This window comes from Pelodiscus sinensis, chromosome 1, assembly GCF_049634645.1.
Source record: "Pelodiscus sinensis isolate JC-2024 chromosome 1, ASM4963464v1, whole genome shotgun sequence".
In the NCBI taxonomy this organism is placed as follows: domain Eukaryota; kingdom Metazoa; phylum Chordata; order Testudines; family Trionychidae; genus Pelodiscus; species Pelodiscus sinensis.
In genome coordinates, this window is record NC_134711.1 from 309,104,580 (window position 1) to 309,127,376 (window position 22,797).

A 22,797-nucleotide genomic window follows, 5' to 3' on the forward strand; every position below is an offset into this window, starting at 1 on the left:
CTGCAGCCAAGGGCCAGGAGGGGAGAAAAGGGTTTGGGGCACGGGGGCTACTCACCCAGTGTGCTGGCAGGAAAGATGGCAAAGTCCCAACCCTGCTGGCCACTCCCTTGGTGGTATGGCTGCCCACAGTGTGTACTCTGCAGGATAGCCCTCCTGTGGGCTCACTGCCCCCAGTGGCTACTCTCAGTATTGCATCCCTCAGAACAGCCCATTCCCCCTCACACTTAACATATGGAAAACAGTCCCATTTCCAGCACTTCCAATTGTCCTGGCACAATCACACCTTGACCTCGCTTTAATTTAGGACAAGAGGAAGCTGCATACTAAATGTGGTAGTCCTAGCATTTACAATTTAGTAGCAGCACTCAAACAATCAGATTGCAGACAGACACAGACTGGCTCACAAGTTTCTTAGATAGATAGATAGATAGATAGATAGATAGATAGATAGATAGATAGATAGATAGATAGATAGATAGATAGATAGATAGATAGATAGATAGATAGATTATAATGCCCAGTAAATAAAACTTAATGAACATATTCTGATTAATTAAAATAAACATTTTATTCTAGATACATTTTTATATAAAACATTTTTCCTTGATTTTCTTTTTTCCCCTTGATGATTTTCTGGATGATCGGAAGTGCTTAGTGATATGTTATCTTTTCAGTAATCCCACATTTTCAAAAGCCGTAATTGTTAAAAATATTGCAATGTAAAGAATTCAGCGTGACATCACCTTCAAAAAAATCCTTCATTCCGATTAATGGAGGGGTAAGCCCTGTTAAGTAGGTGCAATATGAACCATCTTATTTCAACTCTTTTGACTCCTGGAGAATGGTGATATGAAATTACTTTATGGCCTTTGCTCAATAAAAGTTAATACCTTGTTTTCTAGACTAAATATTCTGATGTGAATCTAATTAAAGAGACTAGAGTGGGCAAGCAATAGCTGAATATGATAACTTCCAATGGAAAGCATAATCTTCACATGATTTTATTTTCAATGTAATCTAAGATATAAAAATAGGGCCATTATTTTATTGTATTTTTGTCAGAGTTAAAATTGAATTAAGAGTATTTCCTTAGAAAAATTTGGCTAATGTCAGTCAGGCATTCCTGATGGGTTCCTGAAAGGACTTCTGCTCCATTAACAATAAACTTTTGGCTGCATTCATGCGTATGCTCCCCTGTCTACTGCGTTAACTATGAGCAATTGGTCAACACAACAGACTCTGAGAGAGTGTTTAAAGACCACAAAATCAGATAAGGATTGAAAGCACCAGGCCAGATTTATTGCCAAGCAAAATATGGGAATAGTTGTCAACAAATAGACTTGCCGCTAAGCCACAATGCATGTGTACCTGTGACAATGGACTAGCTCAGTCAATACTATGGATCCAGAATTGCCCCCTCGGCCAGACAAAGACAACTCTTTGGGATTCACTTTTATGCACAGGTACAAACAAGTTATACCTCACTGCTGACGTATTAGGTTTCCACCTCCTGTTGCTTAGTTATCCTTCCACCCCTACCTTGTACAAGGGGAGTTTGATCACCATCTTTCATACTGTCAGTTTAGACCTGGTCATGATATCAGTATCTTAGATGCCTATAGACAAATGCAAGAAGTATAGGGAATAAGCAGGAAGAACTTGAAGTGCTAGTAAATAAACACAACTATACCATAGCTGGTATCACAGAAACTTGGTGGGATAATACACATGACTGGAATATTGGTATAGAAGGGTACAGGTTGCTCAGGAAGGATAGGCAAGGAAAAAAAGGAGGAGGTGTTGCCTTATATATTAAAAATGAATACACTTGGACCGAGGTGAAGATGGACATAGAAGACAGACTTGTTGAGAGTCTCTGGGTTAGGTTAAAAGGGATAAAAAATAAGAGTGATATCATACTAGTGGTCTACTAGGATGTGTCTAGACTACAGGGTTTTGTCAACAAAAGTGGACTTTTGTCGACAAAACTATACCTGCGTCTACACTACCGCTGAGTTCTGTCGACATAATGTCAGGGAGTTTTGTCGACGGTGGTAAACTTCATTCTACGAGGAATAACACCTTTTGTCGACAGAGTTCTGTTGACAGAAGGCGTTATTGCATCTACACTGTCCTTTGTGTCTACACTCTCATGTCAACAAAGCAGCTTGCTTTGTCGACAGCACTGGATGTAGTCTAGGTGCTCTTTGTTGACAGAAGCTTTGTTGACAGTATCTGTTGACAAAAGCTCTGTCGACAAAAGCCTGTAGTCTAGACGTACCCCTACAGACCACCTACCCAGGCAGAAGAGGTGGATGAGGCTTTTTTTAAACAACAAAATCATCCAAAGCGCAGGATTTGGTGGTGATGGAGGACTTCAACTAACCAGACATATGTTGGGAAACTAACAAAGCAGGTCACAGATTATCCAACAAGTTCTTGGACTGCATTAAAGACATTTTTTTAATTTCAGAAGGCTGAGAAAGCTACTGGGGGGGAGAGCTGTTCTAGATTTGATTTTAACAAATAGGGAGGAACTGGTTGAGAATTTGAAAGTGGAAGGCAGCTTGGGAGAAAGTGACCATGAAATCATAGAGTTGATGATTCTAAGGAATGGTGGAAGGGAGAACAGCAAAATAAAAACAATGGATTTCAGAAAGGCGGAATTTGATAAGCTCAAAGAGCTGGTAGATAAGGTCCCATGGGAAGCAAAACAATAACAGGAAACTTGGAAATGGCAGAGGTGCTTAATGACTTCTTTGCTTCCATTTTCATCAAGAAAATAGTGACGGGATATCTAACATAGTGAATGCTAATGGAAATGGGGTAGGTTTAGAAATTAAAATAAAAAAGAGCAAATTAAAATTACTTAGAAAAATTAGATGTCTGCAAGTCACCAGGGCATGATGAAATGCATCCTAGAATATTCAAGGAGCTGATTGAGGAGGTATCTCAGTCTTTAGCTATCATCTTTGAAGAGTCATGGAAGTTGGGAGAGATTCCAGAAGACCAAAAAAGGGCAAATATAGTGCCTATCTATGAAAAAGGAAAATAAGAACAACCCAGGAAACTATAGACCAGTCAGTTTAACTTCTGTGCCAAGGAAGATAATGGAGCAAATAATTAAGGAATTAATCTGCAAACATCTGGAAGATAATAAGGTGATAGGTAACAGCCAGCATGGATTTATAAAGAACAAATCATGTAATAACCAATCTGATAGCTTTCTTTGATAGGATAATATGTCTTGTGGATAAAGGAGAAGCGGTGAACGTGGTACACCTAGGCTACGTCTACACTGGCCCCTTCTCTGGAAGAGGCATGCTAATTTCAAACTTTGGAATAGGGAAATCCGCGGTGACTTTAAATATCCCCCGCGGGATTTAAATAAACATGTCCGCCGCTTTTTTTCCGGCTTGGGGAAAAGCCGGAAAAAAGCATCTAGACTGGCGCGATCCTCCGGAATAAAGCCCTTTTCCGGAGGATCTCTTATTCCTACTTGCAAGGAGGAATAAGAGATCCTCCGGAAAAGGGCTTTATTCCGGAGGATCGCGCCAGTCTAGATGCTTTTTTCCGGCTTTTCCCCAAGCCGGAAAAAAAGCGGCGGACATGTTTATTTAAATCCAGCGGGGGATATTTAAAGCCCCCGCGGATTTCCCTATTCCAAAGTTTGAAATTAGCATGCCTCTTCCGGAGAAGGGGCCAGTGTAGACATAGCCCCTGATTTTAGTAAGGCATTTGACACAGTCTCACATGAACTTCTTGTCAACAAACAAGCCAAATACAAGTTAGATGGGGCTACTATAAGGTGGGTGCATAACAGGCTGGATAACTGTTCTCAGAGAGCAGTTTTTAATGGTTCACAGTCATGCTGGAAGGGCACAACAAGTGGGGCTCTATAGGGGTCTGTTTTGGGATCAGTTCTGTTCAATATCTTCATCAATGATTTAGATGATGACATAGAGAGTATGATTATTAAGTTTACAGATGATACCAAGCTAGGAGGAGTTGCAAGTGCTTTGGAGGATAGGGTCAAAATTCAAAATGATCTGGACAAACTAGAGAAATGGTCTGAAGTAAATAGGATGAAGTTTAATAAGGACAAATGCAAAGTACTCCACTTAAGAAGGAACAATCTGCTTCTCACATACAGAATAGGAAGTGATTGTCTAGGAAGGAGTACTGCTGAAAAGGATTTAGGGGTCATAGTGGATGAAAAGTTAAACATGAGTCAACAGTGTTGCAAAAAAAGCAAACATGATTCTGGGATACATTAACAGGAGTGTTGTGAGCAAGACATGAGAAATCTATTCTGCTCTGATTAGGCCTCAGTTGGGTTCAGTTCTGGGCATCTCATTTCAAGAAAGATGTGTAGAAATTGGAGAAGATCCAGAGATGAACAACAAAATTAATTAAAGGTCTAGAAAACATGAGCTATTAGGGAAGACTGAAAGGAAGGCTTGTTTAATTTAGAAAAGGGAGGGGACATGATAGCAGTTTTCAAGTATCTAAAAGGGTGTTACAAAGAAGAAGGAGAAACATTATTCTCCTTGGCCTATGAGGATAAGGCAAGAAGCAATGGGCTTAAACTGCAGCAAGGGAGGTTAAGGGTGGACATCAGGAAAAACTTCCTAACTGTCAGGGTGGTAAACACTAAAATAAATTGCCTAGGGGGGTTGTGGAATGTCCATCCCTGGAGATATTTAAGAGCAGGTTAGACAGATACCTGTCAGGGATGGTCTAGACAGTATTTGGTCCTGCCATGAGGGCAGGGGGCTAGACTTGATGATCTCTCAAGGTCCCTTCCACTTTTAGTATTCTATGATTCTACGAACCTGGGTCAGTATGCTGGGGAGGAGGTTGGTACCAAGTTGTCTCTCAACGAAGTGTTTTGTTGCCATCTCCCTGAAATGTTCTTACAATCTGAACCTGACATATTCTATTGTTTGATACCTTTAATCACGAGGCTTAAAGACTCTGCCGACAAGATGTTCTGGGGTCAGCAGATCCCTGTCTAGACTGCCATGCTGTGCTGACAAACAGCTGATCGGCACAGCGCGGTGGCCATTTTGATTTAAATGAAGCGGCGATTATTTAAATCGCCGCTTCATTTCCCTTTGTCGTCCTGCCTCATCTACATGGCTCCGTCAATGGAGCCATGTAGTCTAGACACACCCCAACTGTTTCTATTTGGCAGAGTCATTTTTTCCATGAATGCAGTATGTATAGTAGAGGGCCACTGAAGAATTGCAGATTTCTATTTGTTCAAAATAACTCTTTTGGCCTGTTAAATAGTTGCCACAATCCACTCTGTTAAAGTAAAGTGGTAATAGCACTCATCCAGCATCCTGCATCTAAATTTTGATGATGGTGTGTTTATTTTAAAAAAAATCAGATTATTTGGAACTATCCAGTTGTGAAATAATGTAAATCAGGACATGATCTTATTGCTACCCTCATGTTCTCCCCAATCTTGCCCTCCTATTCAGCATCACATTCCCCCATTACATGTTGAACCAAATTGGAATTTAAATGCCACAGGCTGCAGGTCACATCTTCCTGTGGTGTTCAGTGCTCAACACAATGGTGATTTTATTTGAAGATGCAGTCAGGATTGTATCCCCACCAATAAAAAAATTATTATTATTATAATAAGGCATTGAACTCATTGACAAAACACTACATTCGAGTGGCAGCTCTGCTTTGATACCTTGACAGAGGTTTAAACTTCACAGCATTCTATGTAACTTATGCATTTTGCGTGGACTCATAGGGTCATTGTAAGAGTACTGGAAGTGGAGTTGTACTAGGGAGAAATTGCATTTCCAGCATGACAGTGGCTGGTGACATCATGAGATCAATAGCTGGCACAAAGCCTCCAAGTGCACCCATTCTCAATCCTTGCTACAAATTTGCAAAGGTATAGTTTGGGCTCCTCTCAGAGTAGTCTTTGGGATACACTGTGACTACGTCTACACTGGCCCCAAATTCCGGAAAAGTCATGCAAAGCAGGTAAGTCAGAATAGGGAAATCCACGGGGGATTTAAATATCCTCCACGGATTTAAATAAAGATGTCCGCTGCTTTTTTCCGGCTTGGAGAAAAGCCGGAAAAAAGCGTCTAGACTGGTGTGATCCTCCGGAATAAAGCCCTTTTCCGGAGGATCTCTTATTCCTACTTTCAAAAGGGCTTTATTCCAGAGGATCGGAAATGGAAAACAAGCTAGTAGATTATTTAGTGCCCTCCCTCTCTGGCTTCTGCTTCGGTATATTTTCTAGTATTTTATCCAGTCTAGTTATAAGGTAACAAATGATGGAAGTGTCATTATTACCCTTATGACAAAGATGGGAAATAATATTTTATGGGGGCCACTCCAAGATTTAGGTAAGGGGTCAAGGGCTACACTTTTTTGTGGAGGAGGTGTGGGGTCTGGGATGGAGGTTAGGTACAGAAAGGAGTTCAAAATAGAGGATTAGAGTGCTGGAGAGAGTGTAGGATCTGACTGGGAGTTCGGGTGAAGGAAGGGATTGGGGTGTAGGGTTGAGGAGGGGATATGGATGCAGGAGAGAATTCTGTCCTGTGGGAGGGATGTAGGAGAGGGTGCAGGGGTTGATAATTGTAACCTGTGGTGGGAGGATGGAGAGGGTTTGGGTCATGACCTGGGGCAGGAAAGGGTGGTGATCTAGGGCAAGGAGTTGAGGAGTGGAGTGCCAGAGAGAAGACTCTGGCCAGGTAGTGCTTACTTTAGGTGGCTCCTGGACAGCAGGCCAACAGGGACCCCAAGGCAGGCTCCCTGTCTGCCACAGCCCTAGGCTGCTCAAAATGGCTGGAGGCTCCCTCCATGTGTTGCTCTGTGCTACATGCCTCTGGTGGAGGGTGAGACTGCACGCTGCTCTCATCCCCAGGCCCATCATCACAGTCTCCATTGGCTGATGGCACCTAAAGGGAACCACCAGCCATTCTGAGCAGCCGTGGACTGCAGCAGGCAGGGAGCTAGTCTTAGCAGGGCTGGCCATGGGTCAGATCAAAAGGCTTGGCAGGCTGGATCTGGTCTGTAGGCCATAATTTGCCCACCCCTGTTTTAGGAGCTTATTTTATAACCTAATAGAATTTACTGATAGGAAGCTCTCTCGAGAAGCAACGTTAATTATTGAATGGAGAGAGCTAAAGCCAATGGGCGAAGCCTAAAAAACTAAAAAAAAAATGCCAAAATTGTTGTAGCATTTTAATCACAAAAAGTAGCTAATATTTTGAAATGCAGAAGTTGCAAGAGGAGGTCGTTGTAAATCACAGGTGCAATTGGTCGGTTGATCTTTTTGGTTTACATAAGCACATTATAGTTACTCAGGCCTATTGTAACTCTTCTGACTTTATTGGCATTATAGTTTTGCATGTCAGAGCTGAATGTAGCTTGGAGTTTTTTTGTTTGAGAATTTAATTGGATTTTGTGCATCGGGCAATAATACAGAATAAGAGCTTCAAAACGCAGGTACTAACATTAACTATCCAGATCCATGTTTATCCAAAATTCTTGGAGAAAGTGTCTGTGTTAGAGATGGTAGATGTTTTTAAAATGACTTTTTAAAAAAAATATAAAAGATTATTTTAACTGAACAATATTAGGGGTAGAGCTAGTCAGGAAATGCATTTTATTCCCATGAAAAATTCAATGAAGAGAAAAATATTTTCAGTTTCAGTTAAAATTTTCTTCAAATTGTTTTGGGTTTTCATTGAAGAAACAAACATAAGAACATAGAACATAAGAACATAAGAATGGCCACACTGGCTCAGACCAATGGTCCAGCTAGTCCACTATTCTGTCTGCCAACTGTGGTCAATACCAGCTGCCCCTGAGGTAGGGAACACAACAGGTAATCCTCATGTGATCCCTCCCCGTCACCCATTTCCAGACAAACAGAGGCTAGGGACAAAAACATCCTGTGCATACATCAATTCCAGCATCGGCAGAGTAAAATGTAGCATAGGGAATGGTGTTATTCTGGAGGAAATCTATTAGGAGCATATTACTAATGAAGAGGCCTTCTGACAGGCGGGCAAAGGGGGCAGTTGCCCTAAGACATAGTGATTCGGCTCCAGACTCATTAAATCATTACCAGAGCACCATGCCGTGCATTCTGGGCAAAGCGAAGGGCAGGCAGGAGGGTGCACTGCACTCCACACAGCGCTGAAGGCTGACTGCCCTCAGCCCCATCCCTTCTTGGAGCATGGAGCCTGGCGCCCCTCCTCCCACCTTGTCCAATGCCTCATGGAGGCTGTCAGCTTTGCTGCTAATGAAGTTGGATATTTCAGAATAGATGGTAGATGTGAAAGACCAAAAAAGAGAACACTCATCATTTGAAACTGTATTACCAGATTATTCAGATTTCCCATCTCTTACAGCGGCAATCATAATACTTTTGCTTATGTTAAAAAAGTCAGTACACCCAGTTTCAATACAGCACATCATAATATATGATATTTTACAATCATAATTCTACTTTCCTACTCACATTTTAGGAAATCAAGTTTTCTGTCATAAATAGGGCCCTACCAAATTGACAGTCCACTTGGAATAAACTGCTATCCCAAAATATCCCTTAATCCTCATGGAACGACATTTACAGGGATATCGGAATAGCGCGTCCACTATTTTGAAAGATATTTTGAAACAACAGCACTCTGTCAAGACATGGAATAACTATTTCAGGATACTGGAAGTATCCTGAAGTAGCGCCATAGTGTAGACGTATCCTAGGAGTCCTGATCAAAATGGAGTTGTGGGAGGGTTGCAAGATTATTGCAGGAAGGGTTGTAATACTGCTGCTCCTGTTTATGCACTGCTGTTGTTGGCAGCACTGCCTTCAGAGCTGGGTGGTTGGAGGGTGGCAGCTGTTGGCCATGAGCTCTGAAGGCAGAGCAATTGTCAGCAGCAGGCGGAAGTAAGGATGGCATGATATGGTATTGCTACCCTTACATCTATGCTGCTGCCTGTAGAGCTGGGCCTTCAGTCAGTAGCAGCCACTCTCTAGCCACCCAGCTCTGAAGGCAACAGTGCAGAAGTAAGGATAGCAATACTGTAACCTCTCCTAACTTAACCGTGTGACCCCTTGCAAGTCCCTTTTGGATCAGGACCCCCCAATTTAAGAAACACTCCCCTGCATAGGATACAAGCACATTTTATGCTCCATGACACTTTATTCATGGCGGAGAATTTGGAAGGGCCCTAATCATAAAGACTTACACCATTGTCTGCCAAAGTTCTGCAAGATTTATTGAGGCTGTTGTGTTTATTTGTACATTCAGTAAATGTGTAAGACTTTGTAGTGACTTTAGTGGAGCATTGCTGTGGAGTAATACTGTAGTGCTTTTTAATTCAATTCAATTCAATTAGGCATCCCTTTTCTCCTGATGTGAAACTCCCCCACCCCCTTACATTTTTTCCAAGGGTTATTTTAGACTAAACTCTATAATACTTGCTCATCTTCTGAAAACTAAACCTTGTGACAATGTAATCATGCAAATGAGCAATCTTTGCTATATGGAAAATTGTGGACCAAAATCTGCTCCGAGGACCTTTAGTAAAGTCAGTGATGTTTACTCAGATTTCTGTTAGCATAATGGAGCATAATGTGGCCATGAACAACTTCATTCACATTTTCCATAAGATTATTCACTGATAATTCATGTTAACATGACATGAATTACGTAAACTGGGGATTATTTAGATCTAATACCAGACCTTCCAATACCATTCTGCTCACAGGAGAAAGCACAACATTCTTAGCTGTTTTTTTTATGTGTGCTAATTATGTTACCGGGGTTGCCTTACCCCAAAACTATGATATCTAATCTCTATTTTTCAGGCAATGTGCAGAAATAAATAAGCAGGGGGGACAGCACCTCCGTCTGGTAAATGATTAATACACAAGAGTGCTTCCACTTAAAAATGTTTGTTTTCATTGAGTAAAAAGCCTACCGCAAACTATAGCAAAAGTTGAGAACACACCAAAATATAGTTACCCTAAGTGTGAGATGGTGTGGAGTGACAGCGGCAGGGTTCCAATGACTAACTCTTCTCTTAGCAGCTGGGGAGGTCTCAGACTCTGAGGGTATGTCTACACTACCCTCCTATTTCCCGGGCTTCATTTGCATAAGCGGGGAGCCGCCATTTTTAAAACCCCGCTGGTTCGAACCCCGTGCAGCGCGCCTACACGGGGCTCGAACTAGGTAGTTCGGACTAGGATTCCTATTCCACGAGGTGTACCGGTAGTTCGGAATAGGAATCCTAGTCCGAACTACCTAGTTCGAGCCCCGTGTAGCCGCGCTGCACGGGGTTTGAACCAGCGGGGTTTTAAAAATGGCGGCTCCCCGCTTATGCAAATGAAGCCCAGGAAATTCAAATCCCGGGCTTCATTTGCACGTTTGGTATGCATACATTACCCCGCTAGTTCGAACTAGTGGGGTAGTGTAGATATACCCTCACTCTTTCCCACCCTCACTTATGGGGAAGAGTGAGTCACTAGACTGGGGAAAGTGGCTGAGGTGCAGAAGAGGGTGAGGAGTCAGGCTTTGGGAGGGAGTTTGGTGCCGGGTGCTTGCTTAGGTTGAGGCAAAGAGTTGAGGTGCAGGAGCAGGTTGGTGCTTATCTTGCGTGGTTGCCGAAAGGGACAAGTACACCCCTCTGGCAGCAGCTCCTATGCAGAGGACACGGGGAGGATCTCTGTGTATTGCTGGCTGCAGGCACCATCCCCACAGCTCCCACTGGCTACAGTTTCTGGCCAATAGGAACTGTGAAGTTGGTGCTCAAGGCGAGGAAAGTACATGGAGATTTAGCTACTAAAAAGATGAACTCCCTGTTTGGTCTCTTAATTCAACCAACATTTCATGATTTCTAGCATATACACCTAACCTCTTCTTTGTGCTGGATGCCTTCTTCTTCCGTCTTCTGTACCATTCCTGAGTCTGAGTCTTCATAGTCGTTTTCTGTATTGACCAGAACATCCTTTCCAGTGCACTAGTGAGGTTATTTATTATTATTTCTGCATTTCTTTGCATGCATATTTTCCTGTTTCACTTTCCTCCTTCAATGCCTTTTAGACATCCTCAGAACCATAAGAGCTTGCAAAATTCTAGTTAAATATCTATAGTTCTTATTCCTAGTTCTCTGATGCACAAAGAAGCTAAGTTAGTCTATTTCCAACAGTACTGAAACCAGGAGTCAGTTCATGAAAAACTAAGGAGCATGTGGCTTAGAATTCCTATTTTTAATATTCCCAAACTTTAATCATTAGTATCCCCTAAGGAAAAGATTTTACTAGGAGTGAAATAAATAAAATAGTAATTTGTCACTAATTACTTTAACAACCCACAGCATTTATTATTGAAATAATATCCTTTCTAAAGGCATAGCTTTGAGGTTTTTTAAATGATCCTCAACAATTCCATAATATGGATCTAATTCTACTGAGACGATTTAAAAAATCCTATAGGACAGCCAATATTTATTGTTCAGTTTCATAATATTGTGTCATACAGGATGGAAACATGAAATCTCGCTAAACAGAGATGAACCTTTTGAATATACTAAATCTATTTTGATAATTATTATGATTAACTGTTTAAAATGCTTTTTTTCCTATAATACCAAGATAGGCATGTAAATGATACCAGCCCTTGGACTAATAAATACCCTTCTGGGGGGAGGTTGACTTTTTGCCAGAATTGATTCCTATTAACATATTCAGGAACATTAACTTAACTTAGGATAAGTATTCAAAGCAACATGCTACACATCTCTCTGTGATATCAGCTAAGAATCACTGCTCACCTCTTTTCCTTCATAAATGTATCTCATTCTTTCTCGCAGTCAATAACTCACTTTACCCTTTAATATTTATTTTGAATCTGAAGCACTTTCTTTCCTCCTACATTCCCTTTGTCTTCATCAGACTGTTCATTCTTTCAAGCAGGCATGATCTTTTGTTCTGTGTTTGCACATATGATGATTATAGACCTTACAATCTATGGGCCTAATCCTGTATTGTATGGAGGACAGGCAGACTTCTGTGCTGGCACAAAACACCACTGAATTAAATAGGGGACCTGCAGCTATAGCAGTCTTCCTGAATGTTATGAAATGCATAACAAGATTTTAAATAGGGACAACAGCTGAGTTCAGAATATAATGGAGAGGGTTGATGGTAACAAGACAGAACGTTGCTTATGTTGGTTACAGTTTTCTCAATCCCCTGGATTAAAAAAATCAAGTCTTTTTTTAAACAAATCACGAGATCTTAAAAAAAACATTGTTTTAAAAAATAACTAATATTGGGTTATTTCAATTCTCCCTGTAGTTTTTGAGCTTTCAGAGTGCACATTTTCAAGGTTTTTTGTGACTATGAAGGCCAGAATTTCAGTATTTTGCCCTGTGAAAATTAAGATTTTTCCATAATCCCATAACTCCAGAAGCTGGTGCCCTAAGAACAATACCAAATATGGTAATTCTGATAAAACAGCAGGAGCTGGCAAGAGTATACTTAGCAATGTATAAGTTGGAGATGGAGCCAGATGAGACTTTCAGAATTTTAATTTCTGTATGCAAAATTTGTCAACATTTTGAATTTCTATGAAAGAAAAATAAACTTGTGCGTGGAGAATTGCACTGAAATGTTATGTTCATGACTTTTCCCCTGTATTTCTGCAAGCTCTGCTTGGAGTTCTTAGTCAAAGTTATAGGAGGATTTAAAGTGAAACAAGTGGAGAATTGCTAGTGGACCACTTGATGGCCATTATCATTTGGCAGTTTGCCATTGGCATCTCAGTTTAACCATGATGGGTTGTTTTTAACCATGATTCTAAAAGCCAGCTTCCTTTCTGGTTTTGGGCAATGCTGTTAAAGAGTCCATGAAACTTTGGCTAAATTTTCTTTTGGCTAGAATATCCTCTTTCTCTAATGCTGTGAAACATCTTGAACTCTAATTGATTTACATCGATAGGAGGTGAAGCCATTCCAATGTAGATATAGCCCCAGATGTATTGCAAACAAGTACCATACCTCTGAAGTTACTGGGGCTTAGTGCAGTGCAAAGGTGCATAAACACTCAGTCAATTTTAGGATTAGGGCAGTGGTCTGGATTCTGTGGGATACAAGATTAAGAACACTCTACAGAAATAGAAGGTGCTGATTACTACAGAATGCTTGCTATAAGAAACTAGAAAACGCTGAAAGCTGAATAAAAGTATTATTGCTATTTCACCAAATTCCAACTTTGGTATGAGTGTGTATCTATCTGCTTCTATTGCTATTTGCAGTTGAACACGTGTTCTTTAGAAAGGTACATGAAACAGTATATTCATAGAGCATTTTTCTCTTTTATTTCTCTCTACAGTGATGGCTGGGCAGACAGGTATGATGTGACAGACGGGTATCAGCGGGAAGCTGTTGGCGGAATAACGATCAAGCTCCAGTCTCCTGATGTGAAATGGTTTGATGACTATTACCTGCAGCTTCGGCCAGAAACCAATCTCCGAAACCCTTGGTTTCAGGAATTCTGGCAGCACAGGTTCCAGTGCCGGCTGATGGGGTATCCGCAAGAGAATACTAAATACAACAAGACTTGCAACAGTAAGCAGTTGGTTTTATTTATTTATGTATTTATAGATAAAATCACTTAAGTTAAAGACTTGATTTAAGTAGATAATGCCATGCAAGGTCTAAAGGAAGGGATATTGAAATGCAATTTTGATCCAGATCTGCCACTGAGAGGAAAGCTAGTAAAAAATGAGAGTTCTAGCCTGCTCAGGAGACCCAAGCACAACTTCCTGACCTGACACTGATTTTCTGTATGACCTGGGCTGGTCATTTAACATAAAAATCTCAAAAGTATCCAAGTGATTTAGAAACCTATATCCCATTTCCAAAATCAACTTAGACACTTAAGACCCAGATTTTTGATGTATGTAGGTACCTGAAAATGCAAAGCAGCAGCTAGTAGGATTTTCAGAAGTGACTAGGCACCCAACTGCCTTCCATTTCCCATTGATTGGGAGTTAGAGGCATGACTATTTTTGAAAAAATCTTACATGGTGCCTGTCTGCAGTAACCAAACTACATTTAAATTTAAGTCCCTTAATAATGCATATTTAGTTTAAAGTCATTGCAACTTAGGCTCTTGAATGTTTGTCACTCTTGAAAATTAAATTTAGGCTCCTAATAATCTGTTTACTAACAATTCACGAACAGAAAAAAAGGCCTAAATTTGTGAAGTTGGTCTCACCAAATACTTTGGTCTCACCAAATACCTCTGATGCTTTGTCCAAATCGATGAGCTTAATAAAAAATCTAGATAATACCTTTATTTGCTCTATTGTTGCTTTTTGCATGTAATTAACATAATTCCATGTGGTAAAGATTTAATAGTGACCACTGTTCAGAAGTGATCGATGTCTCCAGGTGATTTAAGTTGTCTATTTCAATGCACAATGTTTTGTAAATATGGATTTTATGCTCATTTTCTTTGGTTGTCAAAGTGCTCAGTTTCCTAAGTTTTACTGTGATCTAACCATCTTGTGTTAAAACTCGGAAGAAGCACAAGACTGGGCTAACAATACTGGTGTTCACCACACAGAGTTTATTTGAATGTTGCCCTCAGGAGCAAGAGGATTGGGGGCTGCAGCAGCTGTTCTAAAATCCATGGGTTTTTCTCACAATAGTTTCCAGTTCCCAAAAGTCGCATCATGGCTTCCTAATGATGTCAATGAGAGCTCAGCACCTTTGAAAATCTGTCCCTTTATTACATAAGAACATAAAAATATAAGAATGTCCATACTGGGTCAAACCAAAGGTCCATCTAGCTCAGCACCCTGTCTTCTGACAGTGGCCAATGATAGGTGCCCCCAGAAGGAATGAACAGAACAAGTAATCATCAAGTGATCACACCCATTCCTAGCTTCTGACAAAGAAAGGCTAGGGACACCATTCCTACTCATCCTGGCTAATAGCCATTGATGGACCTATCTTCCATGAATTTATCTAGCTCTTTTTTTAACCCTGTTAAAGCCATCACCTTTACAACATCCTCTGGCAAGGAGTTCCCCAGGTTGACTGTGCATTGTCTGAAGAAATATTTCCATTGTTTGTTTTAAACCTGTTATCTATTATTTTAATTTGGTGACCTCTAGCCACTATGCAGAGACCACATAGTCTAAGACAGTGGCAAGAAGATATAGACAAGAAGGTGGTATGAAGAAATCGGTGAAGTAATAGTTTAAAGAATAATTTGGTTAAGAAGCAATAGACTAAGATCACCATGCAAGTGCAGAATTTGACCTATAGTCAACAACTTCATTCTACTGCAGTAACGTCACACTGGTAATAACTATTCATATAAACAATATATTCTAAAATATTGAAATAAGTAATAGGAATTATGCCTATGTGGATGCCAAAATCTGGATTTTGGCACCCACATAGGCATAATTCCTATTACTTATTTCAATATTTTAGAATCTGGATTTTGGCACATTCATTTGGCATTCATGCTTGAAAACTCTGGCCTATGCTTTTAAATCCCTGCATACTGAGATGACATGATAGATTCTTTCCCACAAATGCAAAGTGTATAGATTTTAATGGAGTCCACTCACCACAGTGATTCCTCCTTCTGGTCATTACAGGGATTAGACCTACCAGCTGGTGCACCGTCTCCAAATGGCATCTCTCCTGTCATTGTCTCTGACTGCAGACTCACTTCAGTTCAAGTATCAGAGTGTCCTCTTCATTATTTGGCCTTCCAGCTATGTCACCATCTGTTTCCCCCTTTCTGATGTTGAAATATCTCAGTTCTACAGCCACTTCCCCAGGTGCAAATTGCATGGACCCAGGCCTGACCACTACTCTGAGCCACAACCCAGGAACTCTGTAGATATCAGCCTCCAGGACTTTGCTCAATTCTGTGTCAATTCCCTGGGCCACTTCTCTGAAGCCACAACTTTTTCTTCACCCTCCTCTCAGGGTAATCAAACAGTAAGCCCTAACAGACAGCTTAAAGGCTTCTTAAAGGTCTTGTTCCTCCAGAGTCCAGACCTTACCAGCAACTGCTCTGTCCAAGGTGCTACCTTTCCAGCAGCCCACTAAGAATAAAGTCCTCAGTCTTCAGCTCCCCACAGCAACAGTCTTTGGCCTTGCAGATACTTTTATGTTATTCCACTAGGGATTGATTGGCTACTCTGTGCATACTCCCACCAATTGGCTGCTTCCCATGCAGCCTTGCTAGGCTGCTTGAAGGACTCACCTCCACTGCTCCCAGGAGGCCTCCATTAACCCATGGCACTCTGGGATGAAGTGAACAATTCATCGCAAGATTATGAGTGATGCTGGCCTTGTAGATCTCATTTTGGAGTAGTACATATTCACTGTTGCACAATCATTATTTATTAGGGCTGAAGGAAAATCAATGAGCCATGCAAAAATGAAAATGTGAAGATAAAATAAAGAGCATATGAAAAACAGTCCCAAATGAATATAATTTTATTTAATTTCTATCAGCTTCTGATAAGTTTCCATCTCTTCACATATATTTTGACTCATGCTGAGGTTAACATTTTAGTATCCAGCCATTTTTCATTTGCAGATTGAATATATTTACATAACCCAAATGGGTGCCACTGCTCCTGCTGTTGCTAAAGGTAACGATTTTCTGCCCAGCTAGAGCACTACTGAAAGAGAGAAGTTTGCAGACTTATCTGACTCTATGCTCAAAGTTATCAATTCCTTGTCACAGGAGAATTGATGTGACCTACCTAAGTAGATTTTCATTATATAGATGCAGGTCAGCTACATAGTTTGGCTCCAACTCTGAGCTTTGCAAAGTTGAGATGTGTTCTGATCTGGGACTTTAATGCAAACAAATCTCCATTTTTTAGAGTCGATCAGAGAAGAAAGCAGCCAAGAGTGAGGAGTGCTGTATACTATACTATATTCGACAGGTGAAAGATACTTGTCATATTCCTGGTTTTAAAACTTTCATAGCCCAATCTCTTGAACAAATTTCTTCCTGCTTTTTTCTAAATCTGCAAACTCCTCTGAATGATGACTTCAAAGATAACACTCATTTTCTTTCACCCAGTCCTCCCAACTCCCTCCCCCTTTGCATGTCAGTATCCTTTGATATTGTACATGATGATTTGATTCCTTACAACATCATTCCTTCTTTCATTCTCCATTGACTACATATTTCAACATGAACCTTAACAACTCCATGGAATATTTAATGTTATGGCCCAGGTAGATGGAGTCTCTCTGTCCTTAAGAAATAATGTAAACTATAACATAAATAGATGTATGTCCTTTAATGTTTTTTACCTGATGGCTTAATTGGACCAACTGTTTTATTTTTTTTTCCAGCAACATATTTTCCCTGATGAAAAATCACTGTTCTGCAAATACAGCATGTTTTGTTCATACATTTAATATGCTTCTGTGTGCATGAGAGTGACTCTTGCATTGTGAATTATGGTCAAAGAAACTGAGTTCTGAAGAAGCTGAAAGGATAATCATGCTCTTTAAGACAACCACAACCACACTAAAATCACCAATGAGTAGTACGAGCTGAGGATTTACTTGTATTATTCTCAGGCTGAGTTACATTTAGAATGTGTCACCACAAAATTAGTCTTTTCATTATTTCAATTTGATTGTAATGGTTTCTGAATCAAAGGGACAGATTTTCAAATATATGTAGGCACCTAAGGATTCACATATTAGTGCCTTGAGCACTTTTGAAAATCACAGCTTTAGGTGCCTGCAAATCTTTGAAAATTCTTTACTGGAGATAATATTGTATGGTGGCTGTTATATTGAAAATCTGCTGCAATGGTAACAGCATCACTAGCAATACACATCAGTCCAAGAGTGAAAATTAGAGCTGGTCAAAAAATTCTCAGAGGTGCAATTCTGCATGAAAATGCAGTTTTGCTGAAACTGAAACCTATCTCTGGAATGTTTATGTGATTTCACTTTCAAGAGAAAAAGTGTAAACCCAGCCATTTTGATTTTCTCATTTCAACTTTTATGATAATGATAATATTCTAATAGAATATTATAAGTTGACATTATTCAAATGAAACTTTTCAATGTTCCTAAAACAATCTTAGGGGGAATTTCAGTCCTTTGACAGAATTTAAGGAGAGGGCATATTTGTGTTTGAACAGTGCCTTGCATACTGAGGCTCCATTGGTTCATCCCTAGGGTGCTACTATAATAAGTAGTATGCATAGTAACTGTCACTAACTTAATATGAACACAATATAAAAATCATTTAATTCATAGTTAAAGTTTATTTGTTTTAGAGGAGACCCTTGAGGAACATCCATTTTTTCCATCTACTTTTCTCCACTTGGGCACGCTCAGTCATAGCAACAACTCCCGACAAGGTTCAGAGGAATGGACCTAGTTCAAGAGATTATCAAAATTACCTTGCTCATTAACTAGAGGGGATGTTCAAGAGGGATACAAAGTGCGTCATTGCATCAGGCCTGAGCATGTTCTCTCTACAGTGCTTCCAGTTCCTGCTGGCTGGAAAAAAGTTAGAAGCCAAACTCTGATTATTCCCATATAATACCACTGAATACCATCAGGTTGACGCTTCTTGCTTGTTTGCTTTTTTTTCTCCTTAGAGTTTAACCAACTGTTCTCATCATGAGTGAGATAGCAGGAAATTCCTCAAATTGGAGCACTGGGGAATGCAGTCTGTTTCCTTCTTTTAAAATTCTTCCCTTTTGGGAATGTGCAAGACAGAGCATGTAAATTCTGGAAATCATGCAGCATGTAATTGAAAAGGATTGTATAGTTTCTATGCACATTTTAAGCCAGCACATTGAATTTTCACAAGGGGCATTCTTGTCTATTTAATAATTCTGCAGGATGGTATGAAATAGAATTTCATGGGTTTTCTCCATTAGATTCTATTGATTATTGAAGGGTAATTTCTAGTGAATGCTATTGGTTTCATCCTCATTAAAATCTACAGTATTCTTCCACAAGAGAAGGAATTAAATGCCCCTACTCACACTCATAAAGACCCCAAATTAGGAAGATCCCTAGTGAAAAGATAATAGTACTTCAGCACCCACCAAAGTGTACATTCATATGTACGTTCCATTCAAAGACAATAGGATTTAAGTACATGATTGGAAGTTAACTGCATGCTTAAATGCTGATCTAAATGGGGATAGATAAGGATGTTCATAAGTGCTTTCCAAAATCAGGGCCTAAGACACAGTTTGCCAGGTATTTAATCATGTGCCTTACCTCAAGTACATGTATAGTCTCACTGAGGAGAGTGGGAATACCCATATACTTAAGCTTAGGCATGTGCTTAAATAACCTTGGTGAAATGGGACTCAGGTCACTTTAGACTTTAGAAATGCAGACCAAGTATAACGTTTGGTTCCAGCTCTGAATTTTCCCAAAATTTGGGCATATTTTCATTTGCAACTTTAATGCAAACAACTCTCCATATTTTAGTATTTAATATTAAGAGAATTTATTCCCTTCACATTGGTTTTTAGATTTTCTCTAACTACAGAGCTCTGGTGCATTGCAGACTGACAGCCACATGCTGCGGGACAAATTTGCCCCTCTGTGGCAAGTGGAAGCAATCACATGTAGAGGAAATGCTTTTCCCGGCAACAGAAACCATATTAAAACTCTCAGAACAGCTAATTCCCTCAGATTTCCTTTGACGATTGCTAGCAGCCATATTACAATTTATCAGGTGAGCTGAGTGATATCAAATGTGTAAAGAAAGTAATTTTATAAAACAGCAGCACAATGCCTAATAACAAGAGTTCCCAAAACTCAGATTTAAGTTATTAAATGTTCAAGTTGTCATGTATAATAAGGCAATTGGACTATCATTTTTAAATAAAAATTATTGCTGGTGCACATCAGATTCATTCTTTTGGCCACTCTAATTAACAGCACAGTTTGTGAGCCATTAATTTTGAGGCTGAGTAATTGGATAAAGGTGTGTGCATTGTAATGTAATACACTTGTTCAATTTTCCACTTAATTTAAATTCATATGAATTTTACATGTAATTTTTCATTACAGTTATTACACCTATTATTTTTAATTAGGAAAAAAACATTACCTCAGGAGAATGAAACAAATAAGTAGCAGGGTTTTTTTTAAAGTTCATGATCAGTGATAGACCATAGAAAATTTGATTTTCAGAGAAGTTGTGTGCCCACCACTTTACCCACAGTTTATAGGAGCTGTGGGAGCACAGCATTTCTGAAAATCGGGGTCAGACAAGAAAGAGGGAAAGATCTTTTATGTCACATTATTCATCTTTTACACAAGTTTTTTTAAAAATGGTTTTCAGTTACAAGTAAAGTAGACTTATTTTCCTGCTGGTGAACGTTGCACCATTTGTACACTGTGGACATGATTAAGCACTAGATTGTAATCCTTTTATGTTGCCCAAGTAAGGGCCAAGCACTTTGGTGCACTCCCCAATGGCAGGGAACGAACCAAACTGTTTTTCAGGACCACCATCTGGACCCTGATCCTCAAAGATGGATGGAATCTGAGCTAATTATTTTACTGACACAGATTATTCTGTGCCATCTCTGGTGCTCTGACTGGTGCATTGGCAGGATACAGCCTTCAAAGGAGAGGGAGTAGCCAGTACCATCTGGCAGCAGCTACTTCCCTTCTGTACTGGCTATGGGGATGCATGTAGCTCCCTATGTTCCCCAATGCAGGAACCCTTCATAGAGCTGATCATGAATTTTTAATGACTTTATTTCCATCAGAAAAAGCTGATTCATGGAAAACAAAACATTTCACAGAAACGTATCAGTTGTGATTAAACTTCTCTTAAGAAGGTTTGCAGGTCCAGGGCAGACCCTTAAGGATTCATGTGTGGCTGAAATCAGAATAACAACTCTTCAGAAATCATATGGTGGAGCTCATTGTTTATTCCCATTGCATATCAAATTGTAGTGCCATGTTCACGGCTCATGCCGTTTCTGTCTCCTTGAAATGAGGTTGGCACTCACCTCATGCAAGCACCCTCATCTGGCTGAGTGCAGGTTCCTGCTGACAGAGGGTTATGGGGTTGGCAGATCCCCATCTAGACTGCTGCGCTATGCCGACAAACAGCTGATTGGCACAGCGTGGCGGCCATTTTGATGTAAATTTTGATTTAAATCGCCGCTTCATTCCCCTTTGTCATGCTGCCTCATCTACATGGCTCCGTCGACGGAGCCATGTAGTCTAGACACACCCCAGATGAGAGTGATATCTCGAGTGCTTCCCCTCCTGGAGACAACTCCTTTGTCCTTATCTCAGGACTTTATCTTCCAATACAACACGTTAGTCCACAGCAGCTCCCCACGTCCAGCTTCCTATGGTACTGCTGCTCCTAAGCTGCTAAGCTTTGCAGCTCCTTTTGTAGGCCTCCCAGGCCCTTGATTGGCTGTTTTCATCTGTCTCCACTCTAACATCCTGGAGGACTTCTCTATGGCCCTTTCTGGGCTCAGAGCTTAGTCCGCCCTTTTACACTCCTGTATATTCACTAGTGATAAAGATGGCTGTTAGTTGACAATTTTGTTGAAGATAAATGGTGCAGAGTGGCATCCAGTCTAGTCTTTGTTGCCTTTATTACCACTGCCAATGTGTTGCTTACATTAGTAGTTATAAATCAGTCCACTGTAGGGTGCCCCTAAATGTGATTAGGACTAAAATAGGCCAAAGGACCAAGTTTAAAAGGAAGAAAAAAAGTTAAGCAGACTAACATTCAGCATTACTAATTCTTGCAAGCTTGCATAAAGTGCTGAATAATGACAAAATAGATAACGCAATGGGACACAATGGGGAATTATAAGATCTTGGAAGATAAATGAATAGATGGTGAAGGTTATTAATGTCATCTAGCTATAAATATACTCTGGATATAAAAACCAATGAAATTGAGCAGAATATGAAAGAAATAGCTTAAAAACAATACAGGAGAGACATGTATGAAAGATGAAACACCAGGTTAAGGGAAGCAGCCGAAAAATAAAGGATTTAAAGAGGGGGTATGTCTACACTACCCTCCTAGTTCGAACTAGGAGGGTAATGTATGCATACCGCACTTGCTAATGAAGCCCGGGATTTGAATTTCCCGGGCTTCATTAGCATAAGCGGGGAGCCGCCATTTTTAAATCCCTGCTGCTTTGAACCCCGTGCAGCGTGGCTACACGGGGCTCGAACTAGGTAGTTCAGACTAGGGTGCCTATTCCGAACTACCGGTACACCTCGTTTCATGAGGAGTAACGGTAGTTCGGAATAGGCACCTAGTCCGAACTACCTAGTTCGAGCCCCGTGTAGCCACGCTGCACGGGGTTCGAAGCAGCAGGGATTTAAAAATGGCGGCTCCCCGCTTATGCTAATGAAGCCCGGGAAATTCAAATCCCGGGCTTCATTAGCAAGTGCGGTATGCATACATTACCCCGCTAGTTCGAACTAGCGGGGTAGTGTAGACATACCCTAAGAGATTAGTAGCAAAGCAATAAAGGCAAATGAAAATTTAAATTAAAACCTTTTCCATGGACTTTAAAATCAAGAGGTCACTAAGGGGATGTCTACACAAGAAATTATTTTGAAATAAGTAAAATCGATATAACTCCTGATTTAACAAAATCGAAATAGTGTGTACCCAATATGGGGAAGTATCAAAATTAGTAAGAATTATTCTGAAATAGCGTGTCAACACTGATTGGATCCTGCCTCAGACTTAGAGCCCCT

At 40.3% G+C, this 22,797-nt stretch overlaps 1 protein-coding gene across 1 annotated transcript in view; it reads left to right on the forward strand.

The window, feature by feature from the left end:
- Nucleotides 1–22,797, forward strand: part of GRM5 (glutamate metabotropic receptor 5) — a 228,858-nt gene that overhangs the window by 134,818 nt on the left and 71,243 nt on the right. The window contains exon 2 of the mRNA XM_014571135.3: nucleotides 13,388–13,623. Within this exon, the coding sequence (XP_014426621.2) occupies nucleotides 13,388–13,623 (236 nt within the window). The remainder of the gene's footprint in view (nucleotides 1–13,387; nucleotides 13,624–22,797) is intronic.